General features: G+C 34.9%; 2 protein-coding genes across 5 annotated transcripts in view; one reads left to right on the plus strand and one right to left on the minus strand.

Moving 5' to 3' along the window:
* Positions 1-27,806, minus strand: part of LOC309631227 (small membrane A-kinase anchor protein) — a 297,357-nt gene that overhangs the window by 123,684 nt on the left and 145,867 nt on the right. Inside the window, exon 6 of one of the 4 annotated variants that reach the window (XM_082397462.1) lies at positions 4,209-6,813. The exons of the other annotated variants lie outside the window; for them this stretch is intronic. Coding sequence (XP_082253588.1) covers positions 6,768-6,813 — 46 coding nt within the window. The 3' untranslated portion in view covers positions 4,209-6,767. Of the gene's footprint in view, positions 1-4,208; positions 6,814-27,806 lie in introns of those variants that run through there. 4 annotated transcript variants of the gene reach the window in all.
* On the plus strand, positions 6,844-18,118 carry MSTN (myostatin). The gene is made up of 3 exons (XM_082397418.1): positions 6,844-10,283; positions 12,117-12,490; positions 14,544-18,118. The coding sequence occupies exons 1-3, from the start codon at positions 9,911-9,913 to the stop codon at positions 14,922-14,924; spliced, it is 1,128 nt and encodes a 375-aa protein (XP_082253544.1). The 5' UTR covers positions 6,844-9,910; the 3' UTR covers positions 14,925-18,118.

Raw genomic sequence — 27,806 nt, forward strand, 5'->3', positions numbered from 1 at the left:
TTTGGAGAGGGGAGGTTTTATAATCTTGTTTCCAGTCTCCTATTTATTCTCCACTTTGTACTAGTAAGTATCCCATGTACCTACCATTCTAGCTACACCCAAGAAACGGTTGGTTTGGCCCTTAGTCCATACTCTATTCCATAACTTTGCACTTGCTCAAGTGCTGTTTATAACTATTACCCACTCTTCTCTAGGGGTAGGGCAATGTTGTACATAAATATACTCAGCGCCTACCCACAACCAAACAGTGAGTGTTAAATAAATATCTGATGAAATGAAATTCTAAGCAGGGTCTTTACCACGTTTTATCAAGTATTTAAATTTCACCTGTTCTCCAAACCTATGGATTCCAAGGGGGGAAAGCAGTGCGGAGTAGGGCGGGGGGGGTGGGATGAATCGGGAGATTGGGATTGACATGTATACACTAATATGTATAAAACTGATAACTAATAAGAACCTGCTGTAGAGCACAAGGAACTCCACTTTGCTGTACAGTAGAAATTAACACAACACTGTAAAACAACTATACCCCAATAAAAATAAATAAATAAATAAATAAATAAATTTCACCTGTTCTCTCATTGGATTTCTCCTCTGAGTCTGAGTGAAGATGGAAAATATTAGATTTATTCATATTTAAAATTAAGGTAGACTATTTGATTGTATTACAGTGGATTTAAATTCATTGTATCATGTAAAAATGTCCAATATTTAACACAGATTTTGAGTCTTAATAATAGTAATGCCTTACTTATGGATTTTATCAGTAAATTCTGGGATGTTATAAAAAAAAGAGAGAAGATATATAAAACTGAATTCAAGGTTTAACCTGAAGTCCCTTAGAAAAATTGATAGTACAGGTGATGTAGTTCTTAGAGTTCCCAGCAGGGGCCAGAATGTTCATGTTTATGGACATTCACATTAAATGACAATGTTTTTACTGTAATTCAAGATTGTATCTATTTTTAAACCAATAAGAAAGTCAGATAGAACTTTTTATAGTTAAAATTACTAAAAACTTCTGACTTATTAATTTAAAATTTCAAGAATGTAAATATATAATTCAAAATAGCAAAAAATGAGTTTGACAGAAGTAGTAATGTTCTGTAATGAAAGGCTAACCCCTAATATCTGAGCAAATGGGTATACAAAGTAATTTTAGTCAGTAGACACTAAAACCCCTACACTAATTGCCAAACTCAGGTCACTGGGTCTTTCAGTTGCCAAGCCAGACTATGGACTGGGTCCAAGAACAAAGGGCACCACTGTGGCGTTGACCCAGGAAATTGGGCACTGACCCTATTTGTTAATTTTAGAATATTAAAAAAATTCCTAACTCAATATAAAAGAAGTACTGGTGATTCCAAAGTATTTCAATGCCAATTGCCTTTGTGAATCAAATAAACTGTTTTTAATTTAATTCTTATTTAAGTCATGTAACCTTTCTCTGGACCTCAGTTTCTCCATCTGTTCAGGAGTACATTAGATATGATAATCTACTAGAATTCAATTCTTTTTCCTTAGACAAAAAGCATCTTTTTTTTCCCTGTCTCTAGTTCTTGGCATAGTCTCTATCACAAACCAGGTGCCAGTAAATGTTTAATGAACAAATAAATGAATAAATAAACAAATGAATAAATTTTTACAGAGGTCTTTCTAGGAATTTACAAAAGAATTTGGAAACAGAATGCCTCTGAAAGTCAATCTTCTGCGAATTATGAAAAACAATGCTTTAGGCAATTCCAAGGAAATAAGAAAACATTTTCTGAATACTCTTGAAAAGAACTGAATTCTTTCATGGCTATCACTACTTCCAAGTCACTAACTGAGTAAAGAGGGAGTTAATTTTTTTAAAGTGTTTTAAGACTTTAAATTTAAAAACTAAATCTAAAAAAAATTTAAAAAAATTTTTTTATGTGCAGAAACATACTCTGTATTGAGTCAATGGTTTCCAAAGTTCCCCCAGAACAAAACCCTGAAAATTGCAAGATTTTCTCTTGGGGAGTGGTTGTTTGCTGGAAGGCTTATCTTAATAATAAGGGAGGGTAAAGATTTCAAAACTAAAGGTGTAATTGTGCCAATTCAATCTATATTTCATCTGCTCCAGAAACCACATGCTTGTTCTAAAATAAACAAAACCATCAATGAAGGAAATCAGTCATCCAAAATAATGAAAATGAACTCCTTATACTCTGTTTCTCATCTGTAAATTTTAAAAATTTTACTTCATTAAACTTGGGGACAAATGTATAACTGCAGGCAGAAGTTTCTGTGCCTTCTTAATCCAGAGAGGTGGGCAATGGCGTGGAAGTTTAGACCAAAAGTGAGCATGTAGATGTAGCAAATTTGAGAGCCCAACTAGAGACTGCTATATATTATATCAGGGAATCTGAGACATCCCTGCATGCTATCTCACTGCATGTACGTTCAACATAAACAAAAATAAAATTCAAGTCCAGTAAAAGGGGCTAAAATTAGTGAATCACAGACTTTTTCCAGACACCAGCCACTGCCTTTGGGCAAAGGACTTAAGTAGCTGTGCTTACTTGCTATTAATAGAATAAAGAAATTATTTGAGCCAGGTCCTCAAAGCTTGAATAATGTAAAGATTCATTCTCAAGGAAAAACAATTTTTTCGAGAACTCTCATAGATAAAAGTCAACCCCTATCACTTTAGATGACACTTGAAGCCAACTTGATTATAGTAAAAAACTCAATTGTAAACACTTTTTAAAATAACACTGTAGACACTGTATTTGTAGACACTGTATAAAATGAAGACATCAAAGATGTAAGGTGGTTATCTGGATGATCCAGAATATACATCAAAAACTAGGTTTTATAATGATACAAATGAACCTATTTACAAGACAGAAATAGAGTCACAGATGTAGAAAACAAACTTATGGTTATCAAGGGGGAAAGGGGGAGGAGGGATAAATTGGGAGATTGGGGTTGACATATACACACTGCTATATATAAAATAGATAACTAGTAAGAACCTACTGTATAGCACAGGGAACTCTACTCAATACTCTGTAATGACCTATACAGGAATAGAATCTAAAAGAGTGGATATATGTATATGTATAACTGATTCACTTTGCTGTACAGCAGAAACTAACACAACATTGTAAGTCAACTATACTCCAATAAAAATTAATTTTAAAAACTAAGTATATATTTTGAAATTACTTATGGAACTCATAGACACCCCTGGGAAGCTAAGGAACTTAGTTGGAAAGAGCATTCTGGGAAATAGGTTGATTTCTGGCCCACCTGGGCTGGCTATTCAAGGAGCTATGCCTTGGGGTAAACTGAGGCAATAAATTCTATCCCAGTTTCAGGGGAAAATGCCTTCCTGCTGGTATAAGGAGAAAGCAGGGAGAGAAGGAGTACTTTACAACAAAGAATATGGATAAGGAGGAGACTATAACACACATAATCTGTTCACAGTCTCCCTACCGGGTCAAGGCAAAGAAGATTGTTCAGCCTTTGCCTTGCCTACACACACACACACACACACACTGCCCTTCTGAGATTTCTTTTCTGCTCTCTGGCTGCTTTTGACTCAATTTGAACTAAATAGAACCTGTGTTGGGTAACGGCTCTGGTAGTCTTAAATAGTGGTGTCACAGTGAGCATGGTCACTCCCTAGCAAGGTCTTGTTAATAGCTACACAGTGTCTCTGCATAGTCACAGATCATTGAATGCAAAAGTTCTAGTGGAATGTTCGAGTGTTCGGTGCGCTAGCACAGAACTGCTAGAGGTGGCAAGGACACACAGGGACCTCCCAGTACTGGTACTCTCTACGAGGGCGAGTAAGAGGGAACCCAATAGAAATGTTATGAACCACAGAGCAAACCGAAAACACAAGAGCCATTTAGAAAGTCTATAAATATAAACATAACAGGGCTTCCCTGGTGGCACAGTGGTTGAGAATCTGCCTGCTAATGCAGAGGACATGGGTTCGAGCCCTGGTCTGGGAAGATCCCACATGCCACGGAGCAACTAGGCCCGTGAGCCACAACTACTGAGCCTGCGCGTCTGGAGCCTGTGCTCCGCAACAAGAGAGGCCGCGATAGTGAGAGGCCCGCACACCGCGATGAAGGGTGACCCCCGCTTGCCGCAACTAGAGAAAGCCCTCGCACAGAAAGGAAGACCCAACACAGCCAAAAATAAATAAATAAATTAATTTTTTTAAAAAAAAATATATAAACATAACAATATATTATGAATATAAAAGTATACCTACTGAAAAATTAGAAAGTTGAACTTTCTTGTATTTAAGGAGACATTCATTCATTTATTGGTTCAGTTATCAGTAAACACATTTGAGAATTGTAATAATCTATATAATTAACACTAACACTAAGTCTTTTGGGTCTAGTCTCTTTTTTCAATGGAAAAAAGAGGAAGCAAAATTATAACTTAATTTTTATTCTTTGTATTTCAAATGTATAATGAATAAACTAGAAAGGAAGTCAACTTCCCACTTTGGAAAGGAAGGAGGAGAGAAATCACATTTTGAAGCTTTCCTGAATTAATACTACCTCTAAAGGACAATGGAATGCAAACGTTTTGTTAACTGGGACATTATTATGACACACTGCCATAATATGAATGTTATCACCTCAAGGCTGACCTGAAAACCAACTAAAGAGATCCCTCAAGACCAGATTGCAGCCTACACCCTAGAATTGACAAATGTTGTGCAAATGTCCTCTAGAGAACCCACAAGTTAGTAGTTGGTGATTATAAAACAATAAAATTTATATTTCTGCTCTTGGCAATAATTATGTATCAGTAAATAAATACACAGTGTCTAAAAATAATCATGTTTGAGGTCTCATTAAAAGTACAACTATAGATATTAAGATGAGGGGACTTCAAGTTAGAGGGAAAAAATTCAATTGAAGCAGTATAAAATGTATTACTTTGGGGGAAAGTGTGGTCTGGGGATCCCTGGAGTGAAGACCCTTTCAGAGAGTCTGTAGAGTAAAAACTATTTTCATAACAATGCTAACATTTTCTTGCTACTCTCATTTTTTCTTATATGTATAGTGGGGTTTTTCCAGAGGCTCCATGATATGTGACGACATCATCACTCTGTCAGCAAATAGAATATATGCTTGCATATGTCTATATTCTAACATTTCTCATTTTTAATTTATAATATGTTAAATATTGATAGATATGACCCACACAAACAAAAGCTTTTGAGGATCCTAAATAACTTTTCAGAGTAAAGGAATCTTGAGACCAAGAAGTGTGAGAACTACTGTTTTAGGTGATACACCTCAAGTTAAACGGCCCAGCTCATCAAATTTCTTCCTGTTTTATATTGAAGAGACTAGATTGTAGGCTTCACGAAGACAGTGACTGTTTCTGTCTGGCTCACTGTTTTCTCCTCAGAATCTAGCATGGTACCAGGCACATAATAGGCATTAAAATATTTCATAAAATAATAAATGAATTAATACAGTTAACACTCAAACAGCGCAGGGGTTAGGAGTGCCAACTGGTCTTCCAGTTGAAAATCTGTATATAACTTTACAGTTAGCCCTCCGTATCCAAGGTTCTTGCATCTGAGGATTCAACCAACTACAGATGGTGTAGTACCGTAGTACACATTTAGCGAAAAATGTGCATATAAGTGGACCCTCTCAGGTCAAACCCGTGTTGTCCAAGGGTCCACAGTACATACATACATGCATACATGCATTCATAAATGACGGCTTTGCCAAATGACTTATTCAAGGTCACATAAAATGTCAGCAACAAACCCAGAACTATATTCCAGATCTCCTGTCTGCTATTCCTATACTGCTACTCCCTGGCTCAAGGATACTTTTGTTTTTGTTCATTTTTGTTCTGTAATCTATTGAAAGCATGGATAATCAGGTATTGCCACTGTGAGATGACTACCTTTCTCATGCTGTTATGTGAGTTGAGCACTATACAATTTTTTTCTGGCCTTAAGCATAATCAGAACAGTGTGATACCAAAGGGCTATCATCACAAGGAAGTGGCAAGAGTGATCAGATAAAATACAACTTTCTGTTTATTTCCCACAGCAGAGTTGAATTTTTCATGATTCAATCTTATTCTAATTCCTAGTCTCCTCCTTTCTTTGGCCACATCATTAAACTTCTGGCAAGCTTTTACATTAATGAACTCAGTAGTTCCCAGACTGCAAAGAGTAAAACCATAAATGTTTTTTGGGAAATATGCCTAATACTCTCAAAGTTGTTTTGAAACATCCCCCCCTGGTATTTGTAAGAGAGAAGAGAGAAGTTTGCTTCCTACGTTACTTATGGTTACAGAAATGTAAGGCCCACCCAGTACAAAGAAGAACAGTGGGAAAGAAAAATACAAGTCTTGTGAAGAGGTGAACTGCCCACCTAAATTGACTCCTGTGAGAAACTGCTTTCAAAGATGGCAAACCTAAGACAAAGCCAATAAGCTGGTCGACCATGCCCTCCCATCAACTAGAAGGAATTCTCTACTCACTCACCCTAATGACACAGTCCTGTCTTCATGAAAGCAGCCAAAGCCAGGCCTCCAGCAGTCAGACCACAGTGAAGGTTCCTACTGCTGGTGAACCTTCCTGCTCTGGGGCCTTGGGAAGGTTGTTATCACTGACACTGGAGAAGGAATATATGTTCTTGAAACTTCTTGAGGACCTCTTAACTCATTCATTACTGATGTCTAGAGGCATTGATTGAATATAGTTGATTCTCAATATTCATAGTAGTTATGTTCTATCAAATCACTGCCAACACTGAATGAGTGATTACTGAGCCACTGCTCCTAGGGGAAACACAAGGTTACATCCTGTCAGCCTCTGGTCACATTTTCGTCAACCAATCAATATATAACCTTGCTTTATGTGCATTTCTGTTTTAAAATATCTTATTTAATATATATTGCTGATTCATTAACATTGGATTCACAGCCAAAAGCCCTATAACTGAAGCCTGAACAAAGCTTACATAACACACATATTTTTCCATAAGGAAATTTTTTCCCTAAGTTCTATCACAACCTTCTTTTTCAAAAATTGTGGTAAAACATACATAACAAAATTGACTATTTAACCATTTTTAACTGTACAGTTCAGTGGCATTAAGTACATTTACACTGTTGTGCAACCATAAGCAACATCCATCTCCAGAACTTTTTGATCTTCCCAATTGAAAACTCTGTATCTATTGAACAGTGGCTTTCCCCCATCGCACCCCACCCCTCCTCCAGTCCCTGGCAACCACCATTCTATTTACTTTTCAGCACAGCCTCCCTGTGCCTAGGAGCACAGCACTTCAGCACTATGCTTGGCGGCCACTTTGAACAGCAGAGTCACCCCCCAAAAAACACACAAAAATGTGAAAAAAAATGGTGCTATATAGATTGCAAAAAGGGCACTTATTAATAAGCATGAGGGCTGAAACAAGGCGGAGAATTGCCTTGGTTGACCTGAACTGGGATCCTGTGTGTTGGAAGCCTCAAATTTTTCGCTGCTCTGTGCATGTGTGTGAATGACTATAAAAGCGCTACGAGTATTGATTACGGAGTAAAAAATAAGTTTCGGCAATGAGACAAATTTGCAAACCTGGAATCCGTGAGTAATGAGCATCGACCATGTGGAAATGACGATCTTTGTTTCCTCTATTCCAGGTAGTAAGAATAAACAGCTGAAATGTGCCTTGCGATAGGGCTGCCTTAGAACATTTTACTAGAGAGCTAGCCTACGTTAATTGATAATTGGCAGCTACAAACTGAAGCAGTTCTAGTTCATGTGGAGGATAGATTTAAACATAATCTCAAACCCCTCTGCATGAAACAAAGACCAAGTGCTCAAGTACTAGTTATCAATCACTTACTGTGTGACAGGGAGAATACTCAGCAATTTACATGTATTATTGAATTACATCCCCCCCAAAACTCTATGAGGAAACTGAAGGTTAGAGAAGTTAAGTATCTCATCCATCATTACATAGTTAGAAGTGGCAAAATTGAGATTTGAACTCAGGTCTATCTGACTGCAGAACCTGAGGTCCCAACTGCTATGCAATTCTAATAGAGTTAAAAAAAAAAAGATTTGATTTACTCAGAAGTATATAGAAGCATATGCTACAATCATTATAACATTACAAAGATTTATATGCTGAAAAATAAATTTACCAAACAAATAAAACTTTATAAACCTGATCTAATACCGCTCCACAACAATGAATATCTGAAATCTTTCAGGGCATCTGGTTTGTGTCTGGTTTTCCTTAATCTTTAATGATGGGCAAATCTAATGCATTATGTAAGGCCATTTTTTCTCAAGAGATGTAGATACCTCTTAAGAATTTGATGAAAATGCATTAACTTTTCAGGCTACTGAGTTGCATTTTAGTGCACTGAGGCAGTAAATTAGTGTACAATGTGCAAAAGTAGTGACCTAAAAAAATGAATATTTGATATGAACCACTGCATTCTCTTGGAAAAAAAAGTAATGGATTAACTCTCTCAGGAGTCCTTAGCTTCCCCAAAAGAAGTAGGAAGAATAAATCTCCTGTGGCCTGGAAACAGCTTCTGTTTCTCGCTGGCTATGTTTGTTTAGCTCTTTAATAGTTCATTTGATTAGATCTTGTGGCTCCCAAAGCTAAGGTTGAGAGTTTGATCCCTACAGAGGCCACTTAAATTTAGAGAACAAAAAGCTCTATTCTCTGCTCCCAGACCTTACCCCAAATCCCTGCCAGGTGTCTGCCCTCTGGTCAAATGAGAAACTGGCAAAGGGGTGCAAACCTAGCACAGTATTGGGAAATAGAAAAATGGGCACCCTTTATTATGGTGCTCCTTTCCTTTTATGTGTCCACAATATTTGGATATAATTTATAGAGAGTAGATACTACATTTTTTCTTTTACCACTGGAAATCTGAGGAAAACTTCATTACCAGTCATAAAATTCATTATCTTAAGCTTATTCTAAGTTATTCTAAGCTTATTCTAAGTTCACATAGCTGACATTATCCTCTTGGTAATAAACAATGAAAAAACACATCCTCTGAGCAATATTAATCTGCAACTTTGGGATAGGAAATAATAGTAATCAGTCAAAAACTGAACACAATTTTCATATGAATAAAAGATATTAAATTATTTAAAAATAATTCCATGAGCAGTTTAATATTAAAAAGTATGATCTTCATTATGTGTTAAGAATTCATTCAGGAAAACAAGTTTCTCAAATTATAGCCAAAAATCTTTTACTAGTATCACTATCTTAACTTTAAATTTAAAATTTAAATCTGTATTTCCCTAATTACACAGTACTAAAAATAATTTACTACAACAAATAAAAATTCTTTTACTTCAAATCCTTGCCTAAATAATATAAAATCATTTTATTTTTTGAGGAAAAGACATTTCAACTTTTTAAGTATGAAGTGTAAATTAAGATTTACTTATTTAAATTATAATTTTAAAGTTTCACATATAAAGATGAACAAGATCTAAGTGTAGTTTATATTATTGTTAACATAGATTTTAATTTTTCAAATGTCACATATATCTTTCATTATTTGTAGATTTATTTCTTTTATGAAGTAGTCAAATGAATCAGCTCACCCTTGACTGTAACAAAATACTGTTTGGTGACTTGTGACAGACAGGGTTTTAACCTCTGACAGCGAGATTCATTGTGGAGCAAGAGCCAATCATAGATCCTGACGACACTTGTCTCATCAAAGTTGGAATATAAAAAGCCACTTGGAATACAGTATAAAAGATTCACTGGTGTGGCAAGTTGTCTCTCAGACTGTGCAGGCATTAACATTTTGCTTGGCATTACTCAAAAGCAAAAGAAAAGTAAAAGGAAGAAATAAGAACAAGGGAAAAGATTGTACTGATTTTAAAATCATGCAAAAACTGCAAATCTATGTTTATATTTACCTATTTATGCTGATTGTTGCTGGTCCAGTGGATCTGAATGAGAACAGCGAGCAAAAGGAAAATGTGGAAAAAGAGGGGCTGTGTAATGCATGTATGTGGAGACAAAACACTAAATCCTCAAGACTAGAAGCCATAAAAATCCAAATCCTCAGTAAACTTCGCCTGGAAACAGCTCCTAACATCAGCAAAGATGCTATAAGACAACTTTTGCCCAAAGCTCCTCCACTCCGGGAACTGATTGATCAGTACGATGTCCAGAGAGATGACAGCAGTGACGGCTCCTTGGAAGATGATGATTACCACGCTACGACGGAAACGGTCATTACCATGCCCACAGAGTGTGAGTAGTCCTATTAGTGTAGAGCAACAGTTCTGCTGACTGCTGTTCTAGTGTTTATGAGAAACCGATCTATTTTCAGGCTCTTTTAACAAGCTGTTGGCTTGTATGTAAGTAGGAGGGAAAAGAGTTTCTTTTTTTTCAAGATTTCATGAGAAATATACTAATGAGACTGAAAGCTGCTGCATAATTTGTTTCCTTAGAGAGCTAAAAAGCTAAAAATAAAAAATAAAATGCTTGCATGTTTAATATGACAACTATAACATGCTTATGCTTTCACAGCTTAATACCACCAAGGTAAGGATTGGGAGATACTACAAGCAATGTGAAAAACTTGAAATTTTTTAACTACATGAAATTTCATAACTGCATTTGGTTGTCTGAAATATGCATTTATAATAACAGGTTTTTTCATAATAAAGAGAACAGAAGAAATTTGTAGATGTTGAAGACTATTTGGGCATTTGCTGAATACCTAGAATGACTTCTGTTATTCAAAACTATTTCTCACAGTGTTTTTATGTTCTTCACAAATTAAAGTTATCTAATTTTGAAAGCTATTACAACACTGGAAAATATGAAAAAATATTTTTTATAAATTTAATGTATTACTAAGAGCAATGATGAAGTAAACATAGCATAATAATAATCATGAGCTAATTATCAGAAAATGCTAAGAAATAAACATTTTAATTGAGTAGGCTATGGCTCACAAAGTCCCACTTATACCTTGACCATGGTACTATTGTTAAGAGTACCCGATCTGCATATTTCCAGGCAGGCACAAGCTTAATAACCTCCTGAAGTATTATTTTACTCTTCATAGGAGGGAGGACTATTACCTGTAGTATCTACATTGCTTCTGGAAGATAATATACGTCATACCATTCCTGTTGCAGGCAGTTCAAAACTATACTCAAGGAAAGGGGGACAGGCACCTTAACAGAGAAGGCATGACAAGAAAGAGTTTTGTGCCATATGTCTGTGATCTTGCTTTACAGAGTGCTTTACCCACTTTAAACTGGACTCAAAACAGTTTCAAAATATTGTTTTTCTTATTAAGTAATTAGGTTATAATGCAACGAATAATTTTCCTTTAAGACTGTGCTATCAGATAACCCTGGAGTAGATTTGCCTTATTTATAAACAATCTTGGAAAACCAAAAGGAAAGAAATTTCTAAGTGCTTCTGCTTACAATGACAGCCTGGCCCTAAAGACAATGTTTTCTAAGTTTTGAGAGAGCCTGAATGCAACATTTAGATTTTGGTGCTACTTACCTGCTAGTTTTGTTCCTTTAAAAGGCTATCCCAGCACCCAAACATAACAGATGTACTATATTTTCTACTAATTCCTGAGGCTCAGTTGCTCAGTGTCTTGTCCCCAGGTAATTCAGGCCTGGGGGAAGGGTTCCTTCTTCCAGACTGATTGGTACAGCTGCTCAGTAAGTGTAACTACTCAGATTCCCAAAGAATTCTAAGTGGATGTTCCTCCACAGTGTCTCTTGTTCTCTCTAATCATCATCATCTTAAAATTTCATCCACTTTTCATTCCTTAATAGAATTTTCCTTAGTCCACAGTTCTCTGGAGAGGAAGTAGGTTACTCCTAAACAGCTGAAAAAACATACATCTAAGAAAATCTGAAAAGTTATAGTAATTATTTTATTTGATAGTTTTCTGAGTTATGAATGAAATTCTACATATTTTTTTTCATTTTAAAAGACTAAATATGCACACATTATTCCAATAAACATGCTCATTGATTAATATGGAGGAGTTTATTCATCTGTCATGAAAAATGATTTCAGTAACTCTTTTTTTTTCTTATTCATTTATAGCTGATCTTCTAACGCAAGTGGAAGGAAAACCCAAGTGTTGCTTCTTTAAATTTAGCTCTAAAATACAATACAATAAAGTAGTAAAGGCCCAACTGTGGATATATCTGAGGCCAGTCAAGACTCCTACAACAGTGTTTGTGCAAATCCTGAGACTCATCAAACCCATGAAAGACGGTACAAGGTATACTGGAATCCGATCTCTGAAACTTGACATGAACCCAGGCACTGGTATTTGGCAGAGCATTGATGTGAAGACAGTGTTGCAAAATTGGCTCAAACAACCTGAATCCAACTTAGGCATTGAAATCAAAGCTTTAGATGAGAATGGTCATGATCTTGCTGTAACCTTCCCAGGACCAGGAGAAGATGGGCTGGTAAGTGATTACTGAAAATAACATTCTAAAAACCTTATGTTTTTATTCATAATGTGAATGAATAGTAGTGAAAAACAACTACCAGTTTCCTATGCTCATAAGCCGGAAAAAGGTATCTTACCCCGATGGTAGCCCTGTACCCAATAAAAGTAGGTGTCCAATTTCATATCCTATGAAACACTCTCTTGATACTTTTAGTTTGCATGAGGACTTAAAGAAAAAAGTTACACCATAGTCCTTAACTTCTTTAGGAATTCTTTTGAATTGGGAATGAAATATAAAGTGCTTTTCATTGATGTGCTATAAGATTATATAAATAAAAACATGAAGTCTTCATAGTGGATTCTAGGACATACCCAACAAAACATTTTTTTCCCTAGAAGAGTGCCAAACGTGTTAACATTTTTTTGGCTTAATAAAGTGGAAAAAAATAAACTCTAAAAATTATAATTGAAATAAAATGCTTTTAATTATAGCAACTAACTAAATACAATATGTTTAGACGTATATGCTATTGAATATAATATATTTAAGATCCCTCAAGATAAATGTTCCTTATTTTCTAGGCTGTTGATGCACTGATGTATATGTGGATTACTCTGTGAATTACCCCTAATAAAATTTAAAATTTCAGGGTAGTTAACCTGTACCACCCAGCTTATTTCTGAACTGTCTTACTATTCTTTTGCAAGAGTTTACTTAGGTAATGTCAACTAATTTAATATCAGGTCAAACAGAAGACAATGCCTTATATATTATAAAAATTAAAAAAAACCATTTAAAACCTAGTATAAGTTTAGAGTTACTCACTCTTCTGGCTTATCTATGCTTGTGTTTACTTCTGTTTTCAAAAACTTATTTAATGTGACCATATCTTTTACTTCCATTTATTGATATAATTTACAACAAAAGATTATACTTGCAAGCAATGTGTTCTTTTTAGTTTTTAAATGGTCTTGTTTGTAAAGAATATATAATTAGTAAGTCATATCTACTTTAAATGAAAACATATTCTTTAAGAGATTATACAATTTTCCAAATGATCTATTTTTCTTTAAATATGCTACATAAAATGTTACTGACTCCCAAAATGATGTTATTATTTTTTATAATCTTAAATACCAATAATTACCAGGTCTATTTTGATTTTGATACAGGATAAAAACTACTATTAATTATTTAGGAATGTGTTCTTTTTTATAGACAGCATTTTAATGATCAAAGCTGGTGATGTGACAGAGGTTTTATTTATTATTAAGCAGATGGTTAACACGATGTATTCCTCAGACTTTTCCATATAAAAAGAAAAATGTCTCAAATGCATGAAAAGATTGGGGCAGGGGAAGGATTAGCAAATTATTGTTTAAATATCTGAACAGAAACATTTTTCAGTGAAAGAATAAAGGAAATATTATCGTATCTTCTTCTGAATCTGTCCCTCCCTCTCTTGGAGTTTGTCGTTCCAACCCAATAATACCTACCGCTACCTTCATCACCCTACCTTCCTTTCTCCCATTACAATCTGTACAGTGCTGGGTGGTAACTATTTTGGTTTGGCGTTAATATCCAAGGATCCCTGAATAAGATCTAGTGAATGGAGGATGGATGAGTATACCTATCCCTCCAGGAGTCATCAGACATAATTAGCCACCATATTTAACCAACAAGCAGGAAGAGAGAAGCTAGCTTTTCCCCTTCCTCCTTTCTTCCCCCCTCCCTTTCTCTTCTCCTCCCTCTCTCCCTTTCTTGCCATCAATATTTTCAGAGCATCTATTATGTGCCAGGCATTCAGATACTCAAACTGGGGAAAACAAGAATAAGCAAGACAAAGATCTGACCACAGGGGAATCTGTATTGCTGCTATAGTCTTTTGAGCCATAAGGGAAGTATCAAGCCTAGTGTAAATTAAAATTCTTTAATGCTGTGGCAACATTAAAACATAAGAACAAATGTGGCAGAAGCAAAATGATTAGTTTCTTTCTTCAACAACGAGTGCTTGATGTAGGAAGGTGTTTCAGCATCTATTACTAACTCTTCTTTCCTTTTCATACAGAATCCCTTTTTAGAAGTCAAGGTAACAGACACACCAAAAAGATCCAGGAGAGATTTTGGACTCGACTGTGATGAGCACTCCACAGAATCTCGATGCTGTCGTTACCCTCTAACTGTGGATTTTGAAGCTTTTGGATGGGATTGGATTATTGCACCTAAAAGATATAAGGCCAATTACTGCTCTGGAGAGTGTGAATTTGTATTTTTACAAAAATATCCTCATACCCATCTTGTGCACCAAGCAAACCCCAGAGGTTCAGCAGGCCCCTGTTGTACTCCCACAAAGATGTCCCCAATTAATATGCTATATTTTAATGGCAAAGAACAAATAATATATGGGAAAATTCCAGCCATGGTAGTAGATCGCTGTGGGTGCTCATGAGATTTATATTTGGTTCATAACTTCCTAAAAAGTGGAAGGTCTTCCCCTCAACAATTTTGAAACTGTGAAATTATGTACCACAGGCTGTAAGCCTAGAGTATGCTACAGTCACTTACGCACAAGCTACAGTATATGAACTAAAAGAGAGAATATATGCAACGGTTGGCATTTAACCATCAAAACAAATCATACAATAAAAAGTTTTATGATTTCCGGAGTTTTTTAACTTGGAGATCAAATTCCATTTATGTTCATATATATCACAACATATGCAGGTAAATGAAAGCAATTCTCCTTGTGTTCTGGTGAATTAAAGGAGTATGCTTTAAAGTCTATTTCTTTACAGTTTCATTTAATATTTACAGAAAAATCTATATGTAGTATTGGTAAAATGCAGGATTGTTATATACCATTATTTGAATCATCCTTAAACACTTGAATTTATATTGTATGATAGCATACTTGGTAAGAGAAGATTCCACAAAAATAGGGATGGTACACCATGTGCAAGTTCCCATTCCTATTCTGATTGATACAGTACATTAACAATTCATGCCAATGGTGCTAATACAATAGGCTGAATGGCTGATGTTATCAGGTTCATCAAATAAAATACACTCAGTAAAGTAATGTTTCTCCTTTCTTCAGGTGCATTTTCATACTCCTCCAAATGGGGAATGGATTTTCTTTAATGAAAGAAAAATCATTTTTCTAGAGGTCTGGATTCAATTCTGTAGCATACTTGGAGAAACTGCATTTACATGGCAGCCAAAAAGTATTCATTTTTATCAAAATTTCAAAATTATAGCCTGCCTTTGCAACACTGCAGTTTTTATGATGAAATAATGGAAATGACTGATTCTATCAATATTGTATAAAAAGACTTTGAAACAATTGCATTTATATAATATGTATACAATATTGTTTTGTAAATAAATGTCTCCTTTTTTATTTACTTTGGTATATTTTTACAGTAAGGACATTTCAAATTAAGTATTAAGGCACAAAGACATTTCATGTATGACAGAAAAGCAAATGCTTATATTTCGGAGCAAATTAGCTGATTAAATGTGGTCTTAAAACTCCATATGCTAATGGTTAGATGGTTATATTACAATCATTTTATATTTTTTTACATTATTAACATTCACTTACGGATTCATGATGGCTGTATAATGTGAATGTGAAATTTCAATGGTTTACTGTCATTGTATTCAAATCTCAACGTTCCATTATTTTAATACTTATAAATATTATTAAGCATACCAAAATGATTTAACTCTATTATCTGAAATCAGAAAAATAAACTGATGATATCTTAAGAATTGTTAATTTTATTTTATAATTTGGTAATGAATATATTTCTACATATATTTACTTCTATTTTGTAAATTAGGATTTTGTTAATCAAATACATTATACTTATGACTAAGTGAAATTATTTCTTACATCTAATGTGTAGAAATAATATAAATTATATTAAAGTGTTTTCACGTTTTTTGAAAGCCACAACAGTTTTATGTTATAATGATTAATTCTGGATTTTTGGTTTTCACTTTATTGTAAAAGTTTAATGATTTAGCACAAAAGTTTGGTTTAGAAATTTTAGGTCTGCTACTCTAGTTTCTCATGAGTGAAATTCCTGTTAAATTGGTTCTGGTCAAGTTGCTTTAAACATACAAAAGCAAGGGCTAGTTACATCTGTTTCATTTCTCTTTATCTTGACCTGAAAACTATTTATATGTTTTCATAGGTTCAATTTCCAAATGCATTGCAGTTGGCAAGGGTATATGGTCCTAGAGTTACAAGTTCTACTGAAGCCAAAGGGACACAGGGAAACTGCATCTTTTTCCTAGCACTTAATGATACTGGCACATTTATCTGAGTTTTGGGGGCAAAAATTTTCAAATTGAATTGAAAAATAATTATAAAGTGCCTAGAATCCACCCCTGGCCAATTTAATAGCTTAGCTCTAAAGCAGTGACTATGTCTAATGGGGGAGGTGATTAAAATTTTGTCTAGTGTTATGGTTCTTAAATAAATAATTTATAATTATTATAACCATGGAAGATATTACAGCAATTTACACTCATACAAACAGAGAGCAGTAGTTTTTCTAATTCTGATACTGACATATTTAACACTGACAAGGCTGGAGCTGTAAGGGAGTTGCCCCTGTTGGGGGAGGAGCCAACTGCGGTGACGCGGTAAGGCCACTTTTCAGCTGTACATATCAGAACATACTTCTTCCAGGGCCATGAATATACATGACCTCAAAGTCTGGGTCAGCAGGCCCATTAGCACACCTTAGGCTGTGGAGCACAAATAACTGGGGACCTTGATCCCTACAGTGGGAACTGTGAGTTAGGAACACCCTCTGTTTCCAAGCACCCAGTTTCAGGACTCCCCAACCTTTATATTTACCCTTACACCATGGAGCCCCAAGATCACATCACTAACCTCTCCATTTGGTAGCCCGCTTCAAAACCCATATGACCATGAAAGAAAGCATCAGGACCAATTTGTTTTGTGACAAGACCTAGGCATTTCTTTTTCTATTTTGCCTAGGTCCTAGGAATGGCAAAGGCGCTCTGCTATTCTGCCTATGGGCATGTCACTTTCATTTTCAGCACCCTAAGAATATTCACTTGTGATACGTGACACTAACCCCTGAAATTTTCAGAAAAAATTATGTAAAGTTCAATGTAGTGTATCAGTTTTAATATTCTGAACGTTTTGTAATACTTCTCATACTTCCCACAAACCAACGTGAGTTAAAAAAAACACAGTAAAAATAAAAACAAACAAAAAACCCTTTCAAACCCTATGGTTCCTTTTGTATTCAAGTTGGTTTTTGCACTTCTGTAGAGAACTTTATTTTCTTAAAATAAAAAGGCAATATTTTGACATTGACAGTAGCTAGATTAGAACTCAATTATTCTATACCCCAAACGAAAACAAATCTATTTCACTTTAAACCACCATATACTCATTTAAGAATGTCAATGACCCTTTTGGGTCTGGTGGGACACTCTCACCAGGAAAAAGAAAACTCACAATTTTGCATATAATTTCAGGGAGCTCAGGGTCTTCTTAGAGCTCATTCATAGAATCTAGTTTATCTTCCTTCTTAAGATAAAAATTATTTATGAAGTAATAAAGTATACTTATAAGGGCCTGCTTCCCAATTAATTAGTTTTAATCCTTAACCAATTGAATGTTTGAAAAGGAAAATAAATATCAAATCAGCCTGGATGTCTTAACATGGCTAAAACACTTGCTAATTACCAAAACATTCTATGTTTCTTAAAGATCATCCAGTCATCAACTGGCAAGTCTGTGATAGATTAAACTAGACAGCTGAATAAAAATCACTTCAAATTATGAACTCACATTCTTTTTATGTGTCAAAACCAAAATCAATAAATCATCAGGGCTTCTGATGTCTGGATGTCAGAATTAGGAGGGTATGAGATGATAATATTTACTGAGCACCAGATTTGTGCTAGGAACTTCCTTGACACGCTCAATGTAGGAGACATTATTGTCCCCAGTTTACAGAAGAGAATTCTGAGGAACTGAGATAATAGGAGGTACCTCAGTGGCTGGTCTGAATTTCAATTCAGAGCAGTTTGACACGATGATTCATTGCTCTGGTTACACCAATTCTTCAACAAGTCCTAATGAAAGAGTGAAACTATATTTTTTAATGTTTATAATTTGTAATATACCCTTGTATATGTTCAGCATTGGTTTCTGCAAATGTTGTGTGGCTGCATTTTAATGAGGGAGGTTAGAGTTGGTATTATGAGGTGGAAGAAGAGCAGGTGATTAGCAAAGGACAGAAATGTACAAACAGATAGAAGTGGGTCAATGTCATAGGATGTGAGAGATGGAATAGACCTTAGAGATCACCTAATTTACATATGACAGAACTGAGGTCTAAAGAGAGGGTTGCTCAAAGTCATAAAGTGAATTGGTTCAAAAACTAAGACAAGAGTTCTGAAATGCTAGAGTAGAGTGGATGGTGGGTCAGAGTGAGAAGAATGATTCCAAAAGACAAAATGCAGGAGAGCTAAAAACAAAAAAAAGCTCTGAGTCATGGTTTGTCAGCTGGGGAATGTCAATACTGGGCACTAACTAAAGGTCCGTAGGATTATAACAGTTTACATCTATCTTTTATCAACCTGGAGATTATCTTGGACAAATAGACCCTAATGGGAAATCTATGGTAGTATGTGATTAAAACCACTACTTTACTGGGTACAGTAATACAAATTGAAATAATAATAATTAATAATTAATAACTTTCAAAGTCCCCTCACATTAATGATGTAATTTTATCTTCATAATGCTGGAAGTTAAGTATTATTATTATGTCCATTTCATAGAGGGAACTGAGGCTAAATTAAATTAATCAAATTGCCCAAAGAAATGTAGCATTTATATTTGTACATTAATTACATAAGAAATAGAAATAGAAATCAAATAAGTTATACTTGTTTGATCATTCATTCCAATACTACTTATTAAAAATGTAGCATGATAAAAGAATTCCATTTAAAATATCAAACGATCACTTTAAAATATAAGACACATGGATACTATCCAGTAATATAACTAAGAAATTAAACCATAGGTTAAAATGTGATAAGCAAGTCATGACTTGCCTGGCACATGACGTATAGTGTTGAAATTTCATTTGTATGGTCATTCAGTTCCAGTTTACACACTGCAAAACATATCAAATTAAACTATACTAATTTTGGTCATCCCTGAGTACAATGTCAAGCAATGGGAAGTGGTACTAAATTTAGTTCATTCATGCCTAGGTGGAATTTTGCAGAGGAAGTCTTTGAAAAATTAATACATTTTCATTAGATAGCATTCATTTATAGCAAGATTATCTTTGTTACAATTTAAAACACTAGATAGAGGGATTATTTACATATATTTTACTAGATTACCTACCAAAGACTTCAATGAATACCACATCCTGTCAAGAACACAGGATGTTCTTGAATGTAAGACTTGACATATGAAGGTGCCTAATTTATCGACAAGCATAAAATGTATGTGTAATAATAATGATAGACAACTCCCTAATCCTCCGTTACAATGGTTGAGTAGTTCACTTCAGCTATGGTTTAACATTACACTAAGTATTCCTGATACAGAAATACAGAGTTTGGCAATGAAGCAAAGAAATACATACTAAGTTTTCATTGACTACAATTTTGGATTACTGTAAGATAGAAAAGTTTTTTAACAGTATGATGCTATTATTTTTAGGTGATTATTTATTAAACACACACATATATTTACTTTCTTGAAAAACTGACTTTAATAACATTTTCTTTAATTAGTTCTGCGTATGCACTATAGGCAAAACACTATTCACTGGAATTAACTTACAGAGATCTAAAACATATTCCCAGATTCTGATCTTAACGAGATCTGTTGGAGAGTTCTCCTGAGAAGGGCCGACAGATAAATTTGATTCAATTAATCTTAAAGGTAAGCTTTAAACCAAACATATGAAGAGATTAACCTACTAATTCACATTTTTAATTTGTCTTCCTAACCATTCAAGATTATTCGATTAAGAAAACTTTCTTCCTATAATGTTATGTTCTTTTTTTTTTTCTAACATCTTATGAAGGACCCTATTCAGAACAAAATCTGATTATGCGGTTTTGGCCATGGATCCTCCACAAGACTTTCCCAGATCCGCTCCCACGGACACTAACTCTGACTAAGAAGCCAAACGTCTCTTGGCTCTATTCCCATGGAACTCAGAATTTTGGCATTACCTCTCCACTAGCCAAAAACAAAACATGTCAATACAGGAACGTTTGCTTACATCATGACATCAGATCCTCATAATGCTGAGATAGAATTCTGAAAGTGAAAATCAAGCATAAAACACCAATTTACTGAGCACACTGAAGTGACTGTGGGAGAAAACCCAAATTGTTAAATGGAAACAATCAGGCAGTCATTGAGGCAACTGCTTGGCTTGAGCTCCAAGAATATCTTCCTGAAAAGCTGCATACTTCTCAGCAACTCAAGAAATGGCATGAGTTATGTAGCTGCCTGTACCCTAAGTAAAGGATTCTACTGAGGAAACTTAGCCATCGTGGGCTCTGAACCAGGCCAGGTGCCATGGGATAGAAACTAGAGCAAAAAAGAACAAATGACAGTACTGCTTCCTACTTGTAGATGTTCCCTGGCAGCAAGTAAAATTGTCCCAAAGTCTAAAATCTATCAGGACCTATGTCTTATGCATTAGTGAATTTAAGTTCCTTACAGCTCCAGAGTCAGAAAAAACTCCAAGGAAGTTGCATAGGACTGATGGGAAGCTAGCTAGGTTCCCATCTACTCACAGGCCAGGATGCATCCCTATGACTGAAATACCTTGCACCAACTGGGACTCTCCTGGGCGAATAGCCCTGCACTGCAGTGCCAGCAGAGCTCTCTCCTTTGCTGACAGAGGTGGGTAGACTGTGAATAGTGAGCCCCACCTTGCTTTTACCAGAGGTTTGAACAAAGAATCCTGGTATTGGCCAAAGAGAGCAGTGTCATTTCAGAATTTGTGCCAAAGGCTGGAATTTGGCTTTATATCTGTTGGTGCAACATGTATTGTGTTGACACAATATATCTGTTAACCAGGTACATTACCTGGTTAGTGTCCTTGGGCCTCATATATCCTGTTCAGACTGGCAAGAAATAAACTGCCTGTTGGACCTTGGACAAGAAGTATGAGCATTTACTTACAAGGGAAAAGCACATTGCATAGATATTAATATCTCCATTTTTATAATGATGAAGTTGAGGTTTAGAGATGATTGTACTTAAGTGACTAAGACAGGTGCATACATGATGGGAGAAATACACATACAAATGTAGAACTAACACAACATTGTAAATCAACTTTACTTCAATTAAAAAAGTAAAAATTAAAAAGGGACCTACTCTCCTTGCTAAGCAAATAAGTAAATAAATAAATAAAACTAAAAAGGGACATACTATATAGTAAGGGAAACTATACTCAATATTTTGTAAAATATAAGGGAAAAGAATCTGAAAAAGAATATATATACATAGGAATATATATATATATATAAGTATATATATAAAAGAATATATACATATATATAAACTGAATCACTGTGCTGTACACCTGAAACTAACATAATATTGTAAATCAACTATACTTCAATTTAAAAAAGATAAAATAGAATAAAATGGCCAAAAAAACCCCAAAATGTAGAAGTACAGTTTTTCAGCTATTAGTTCAGGTGTGAAAAAATGTAATTTTCTACTTGTTGTAGAACTGACATCAGCTTTTACCTCAAGCCCATTTGTGCTGTATCACCATTTCTACTTTATAGAGGCACTGTCATGTCAATGGGAACTGCTCTAATAATGCTTGTCATGTCCATGGATCTCACCCAGAAAATGATGAACGATATCCCCCTACTCTTAAGTCTCTAAACTCAGAGGAGGAGTGTAATGTGTCTCTCTTCTTTACGTCCAGCTCAGCCTATGAAGTAGGGCATCAAAAAAGATCATTGTCTAAAACTTCTCTCTTCCCATCAAATTCACTCCTATCATAAGCTCATGAGATCTTTATGTGAGAAGATATAGGAATAGGTTCTGGCTATCTGGATCTATTTACTAACACTTTATATTTCATACCTGAACCCTAGACCCTTGAACTTAAAATTTTGTTAAATACTACTATCTTTTTTTTTCCTGATTCTGATCTGAAAAGTACCTCCTCGAAAAATGTAACCTTTTAATAAATCAGTGTTCATTCTAATAATAAAAATGTAAATTAAAATTACATACTATTCTTTCATCTACAAATGTACTAAATTTTTATGTTAATATCTATTGTTATTAGTAAGGTGATCAGCAATGAACACTCTAAATATTGCCTATAGAAAGGCCCTGACCAGTTGCCTTCCAATATTTAACAAGATCCTTAAAAGGTTCTATACAGTAATTTTACTTCTAAAATTTTATGCAAAGAAAATGAAGATGCAAATGTTTATGTAAAACCACAAGGTTATTTACTATTTTTTATATTGGAAATAATGTATCTAACAATAAGGAATGGTTACATTGATTATGATAGGTAACAAAAGCATATTAAAATTTAAAGACAACCTGAGGACCCAGTAAACACCATGAGGATGAAAGAGAGAGGGAGAAAGAATCTAAGTCTTCACTGATATTATTGAGCTACTGATCTTACTTTACCTAGAGCTGCCTTACATTTGGACTTATATGAGATAATTGATTTTTCTACTGTTTAAGCCATATTTGAATTGGGGTTTCTGTTATTTACAGCTGAAAGTATTCCAAATAAATAAATATGTGTATAGCATATGTGTACATACATGTATCAGGTATATATGATTATCTTTAATTCTAATAGATATTGCCAATTTGTACCCTGTAGAGGTTGTATCAATTTATATTTCTATTAACAATGTATGAAGTTACCTATTTTCCCACACCCTCATCATTCTTAGTTCTAGTATGATAGGTAAAAAATGGTATCTGATCATGATTTTCACTGCATTTTTCTTATTTTGAGTGAGGTTATTAATCTTTTTATATTTAAGGATTATCTGTGTTTCCTTTTCTGTTAACTATTTGCTTTTATCCTTTGCTTATTTTTTCTATTAGGTTGTTAATATTAAAACAAAACCTATATATGTACTTAAGAAATTAGCTACTATTGGGGAATTCCCTGGTGGTCCAGTGGTTAGGACTCAGCACTTTCACTGCCGGGGCGGGGTTCAATCCGTGGTCGGGGAACTAAGCATTCACAAGCCCCAGGGCCCAGCAAAAAAAAAAAAAAAAAATTAGCTACAACTATTTCTTCCCAGATTTTCATCTGTCTTTTGACTTTGTGGTTTCTTGTTTTTTAATGCAGAATTTAAAATGTCTGTATGATGTTACATATTTTAGTCTTTTTTTATAGTTTCCAATTTTTTTCTTTTTCTTCTTTTTGGCCGTGCCACGTGGCTTGCAGGTTCTTAGTTTCCAGACCAGGGATTGAACCTGGGCCATGGCAGTGAAAGTGCCGAGTCTTAACCACTGGACAGCCAGGGGAATTCCCTGGCTTCCATTTCTTTTGTCATACTTAGAGCCTTTTACACTATGTGTTTATATTTTTAATGTATCTTATAATTTCTTCTAATACATTTATGGCTTGTTATTTACTTTTGAATTCTTTAATCCATCTCAACTCTTATTTCATCATAGTGTGACATAGGAATCCAATTTATTTTTCTTCAGATGACTATCCATTTGTCACCATTTATAATACTATCTTTCCCCTAGTGATTTGAAATGTGGAATGGTGCTTAGTGGCCACTTACCCTGTCCACATGGATCCTTAGAGGCAAAAAGTCATTTTTATAGAATTTAGCAATAACAGAGGATGCCTAGGGTCAAATCAGCCATCCTCTTGAAATCTAACTACAATCAGTACAGATGAATATGAAAACAGTAGCATGATTGATGATAACAGGTTTTCTGTCCAGTCAAAAATGACCAGATGTATTCATACCTATTCATATTCACGCATTTATTCCATCAAAATTTTTAAGAGTCTAGTATTGTCATATTTTAATTCCTGCTTCACTTTAGGTGTGGGACATTTAGCCCACAACAACCAAGTCCATCCAGGACAGTGTCCCTCACCTCTCCTGAAGCTAAGAGCCCTACTCTCCAGGGAAAAATTATACATCCCTCCTCCCCCAGTCGCAAAGACTTCTCAGTCACGCTACCCAATATATCATTCAGCCTCCTGAAGGAGCACTATTTTCCCTCCACTGTCATCAGAAGAGGAGGGCAAGAAAATTATTCAGAATGTCCCTGGTACTTTTCCTCTGAAATAACATAGTAATTCTGTTCATAGTTGTGTGATATCCTATCAGATTTTACCCATTCATTGAGTCCTATATACTACTGTAGGAACTGTAGAGAGAGGAGAGGAGAGGAATAAATCATGCTTCTTTTTCGAGGAACTCACAGTCTAGTGAGAGCAGAAAAGCACACGGTCAACTTTAATAAAATGTGACAAATGGTTTACACAGGGTGCTGTGGGAGAGAAGAGGAAAGTCATCTCAGCCACACTGGGAGTTCACCGAAGACTTAAAGGAGAAGGTGACATTAGCAATGTCTTTAATAATGAATAAAAGTTTGATGGATGAGTAAGGAGAATAAGATAAATGAGAAAGAAAAAGGAAGAAGGGCATTCCAAAGCAAAGCCCCCTCCTCCAACACACCTACACATGAATGCAGGCATGAAAGAGCGTGATGTCTTCCAGGTCCTGCGAGTATTTCAGAATGGTTGGAGGGATAGGGCCTTGGGCAGTGCATGACAAGCAATGAGGCTCTAGGGGAAGACTGAATAGACTGAACCAGGACATGCCTTGTATGTCTTTCTTTGGAGTTTGTACTTGATATTGTCAGTGATGAGAGCTAGTGAAACATTTTATGTAGGGAGCAACATGGTAGAAGTGCATTTTTTTTTTAACTCATTTATTTTTTTTTTGAACTTTGCAACAGGTTTTTATTTTTGCTTTATATCTATTACAGTGTTTGAAACTTAATGAAATACATTTTTTCTTCAAATTTGGATGTATATATAAATATCATTTGTCTGGACTCAGCACACTCAATGCCATGGTTTCTTGGCCTATACCTGCTCTGAAATCATCAAGCTTTGTCTGTCTACCCACAGGTCCTGAGAACATGGAAGACAATAGCCAGAGTAAAAAACCCACTTTAAATAAGGTATTTAAAATTTTTTGTGCCAAGGTCTCTCCCTTTCAATGTCAGATGAAGCCTATATATCCCTTCTCAGAATAATGATTTAAATTATTTTTAATTGTTTAAATAAATGGTTTAAATTATAATATATAATTATGTATATAATTATAAAATATTTTAAATGTGTCATATAATAAAATCCGATAGCACAGAAACTTACTAAAATAACAACATCTAGTAGTTAGTTGAATAACCATAATAATTGAAAAGTAGTGACATGACCGAAAGGAGTTAATATCCCAAATACATAAACAGCTCGCACAACTCAACATCCAAGAAACAAACAACCTAATTAAAAAATGGGCAGAAGATCTGAATAGACATTTTGTGAAGAAGATATACAGATAATCAACAGGCACATGAAAAGATGCTCAACATCGCTAATCATCAGAGAAATGCAAACCAAAACCACAATGAGATATCACCTCACAGCTGTCAAAATGACTGTCATCAAAAAGACCACAAACAACAAGTGTTGGTGAGGATGCAGAGAAAAGGGAACCCTGGTACACTGTTGGTTGGGAGTGTAAATTGGTGCAGCCACTATGGAAAACAGTATGGAGGTTCCTTAAAAACCTAAAAATAGAACTACCATATGATCCAGCAATTCCACTCCTGGGTATATATCTGGAGAAGACAAAAACACTAATTTGAAGATACATGCACCCCAAAGTTTATAGCAACATGATTTACAGTAGCCAAGATATGGAAGAAACCTAAGTGTCCAGTGACAGATACATGGATAAAGAAGATGTGGCACATCTATACAACGGACTATTACTCAGCCATTAAAAAAAAATTGAAATATTGCCACTTGCAACAACATGAATGGACCTGGAGAGCACTATGTTTAGTGAAATAAGTTGGACAGAGAAAGACAAGTACTGTATGGTATCACTTGTATGTGGAATATAAAAAAATACAACAAACAAATGAATGTAACAAAACAGAAATAGACTCACAGATATAGAGAACAAACTAGTGGTTACCAAGGTGGAGAGGGAAGATAAAGGTAGGGGATTAAGAAGTACAAACTACTATGTATAAAAGAAATAAGTTACAAGGATATATTGTACAGACAGAGAATATAGCCAATATTTTATAATAACTTTAGAGTATAATCTATAAAATACTGAATCACTATGTTGTACACCTAAAACTAATATAATATTGTAAATCAATTATGCTTCAATAAAGATAAATTAATTAAATAAATAAAAGTAGTGATGAGCATATATGAGATACCTGCAACAGCTACAATTTGATATGAAATATTTGTGATTTATGTTAGTGACATGGTGATAGATATTATGAAGGGCTTTGTGTTTTCAAGCCTATATTCAAAATGGAAAGAAATACTAAATTTTAATTAAATGTGAGCAAAAATAAAGACATAATTTTTCCCATCCAACTCTCAGATCCTCTGAATTCTACACAATAGTATAAATTAAGGAGCCTAGGGGTGGAAATAGGGACAATGAATTCAATTAGAAATCTATCTGACTAGTCTAGAGGAGAAGTGATGATGGTATGAGTAGTAATAGCTAATATTAATTGAGCAATTACTATATTCCAGGCACTGTTCAAAGTGCTTTATATGGTATTTCATCTGCAGACTTAGGGCCATTATTAACCTGTATTTTACAGGCAAAGAGACAGAAGAACAGAGAGCTAAGGAAATTTATTCAGTTCACACAGCTAGTTAGTAGCAGAACTAGGTTTTGAACTGGGATAATTTGACTCCAGAACCTCACTCTTATCCACTACTGGGGCAGTAGAAATAGTGGTAGAAAATGAATTAGAAGCATGCGGGAAATAGGATGAACAGGACCCGGAGAAGGAGGGAGAGAGGAGAATCTACAGAGAAGTCCAGGTGAAGTGGGAACATTGTAAAAATATTTGCCATCCATTTTTTTTCCTTCTTGGTAATTCTTCCCTCCCCTCACCCATTTAGTCATTAAGGGTAAATCATGAGGCTGAGGATTATTGCTCCTGGAAAAGTAGAGAAAATACTAACTAGGAAAT

Source organism: Balaenoptera borealis (assembly GCF_965194805.1).
Source record: "Balaenoptera borealis genome assembly, chromosome: 6".
NCBI lineage: Eukaryota > Metazoa > Chordata > Mammalia > Artiodactyla > Balaenopteridae > Balaenoptera > Balaenoptera borealis.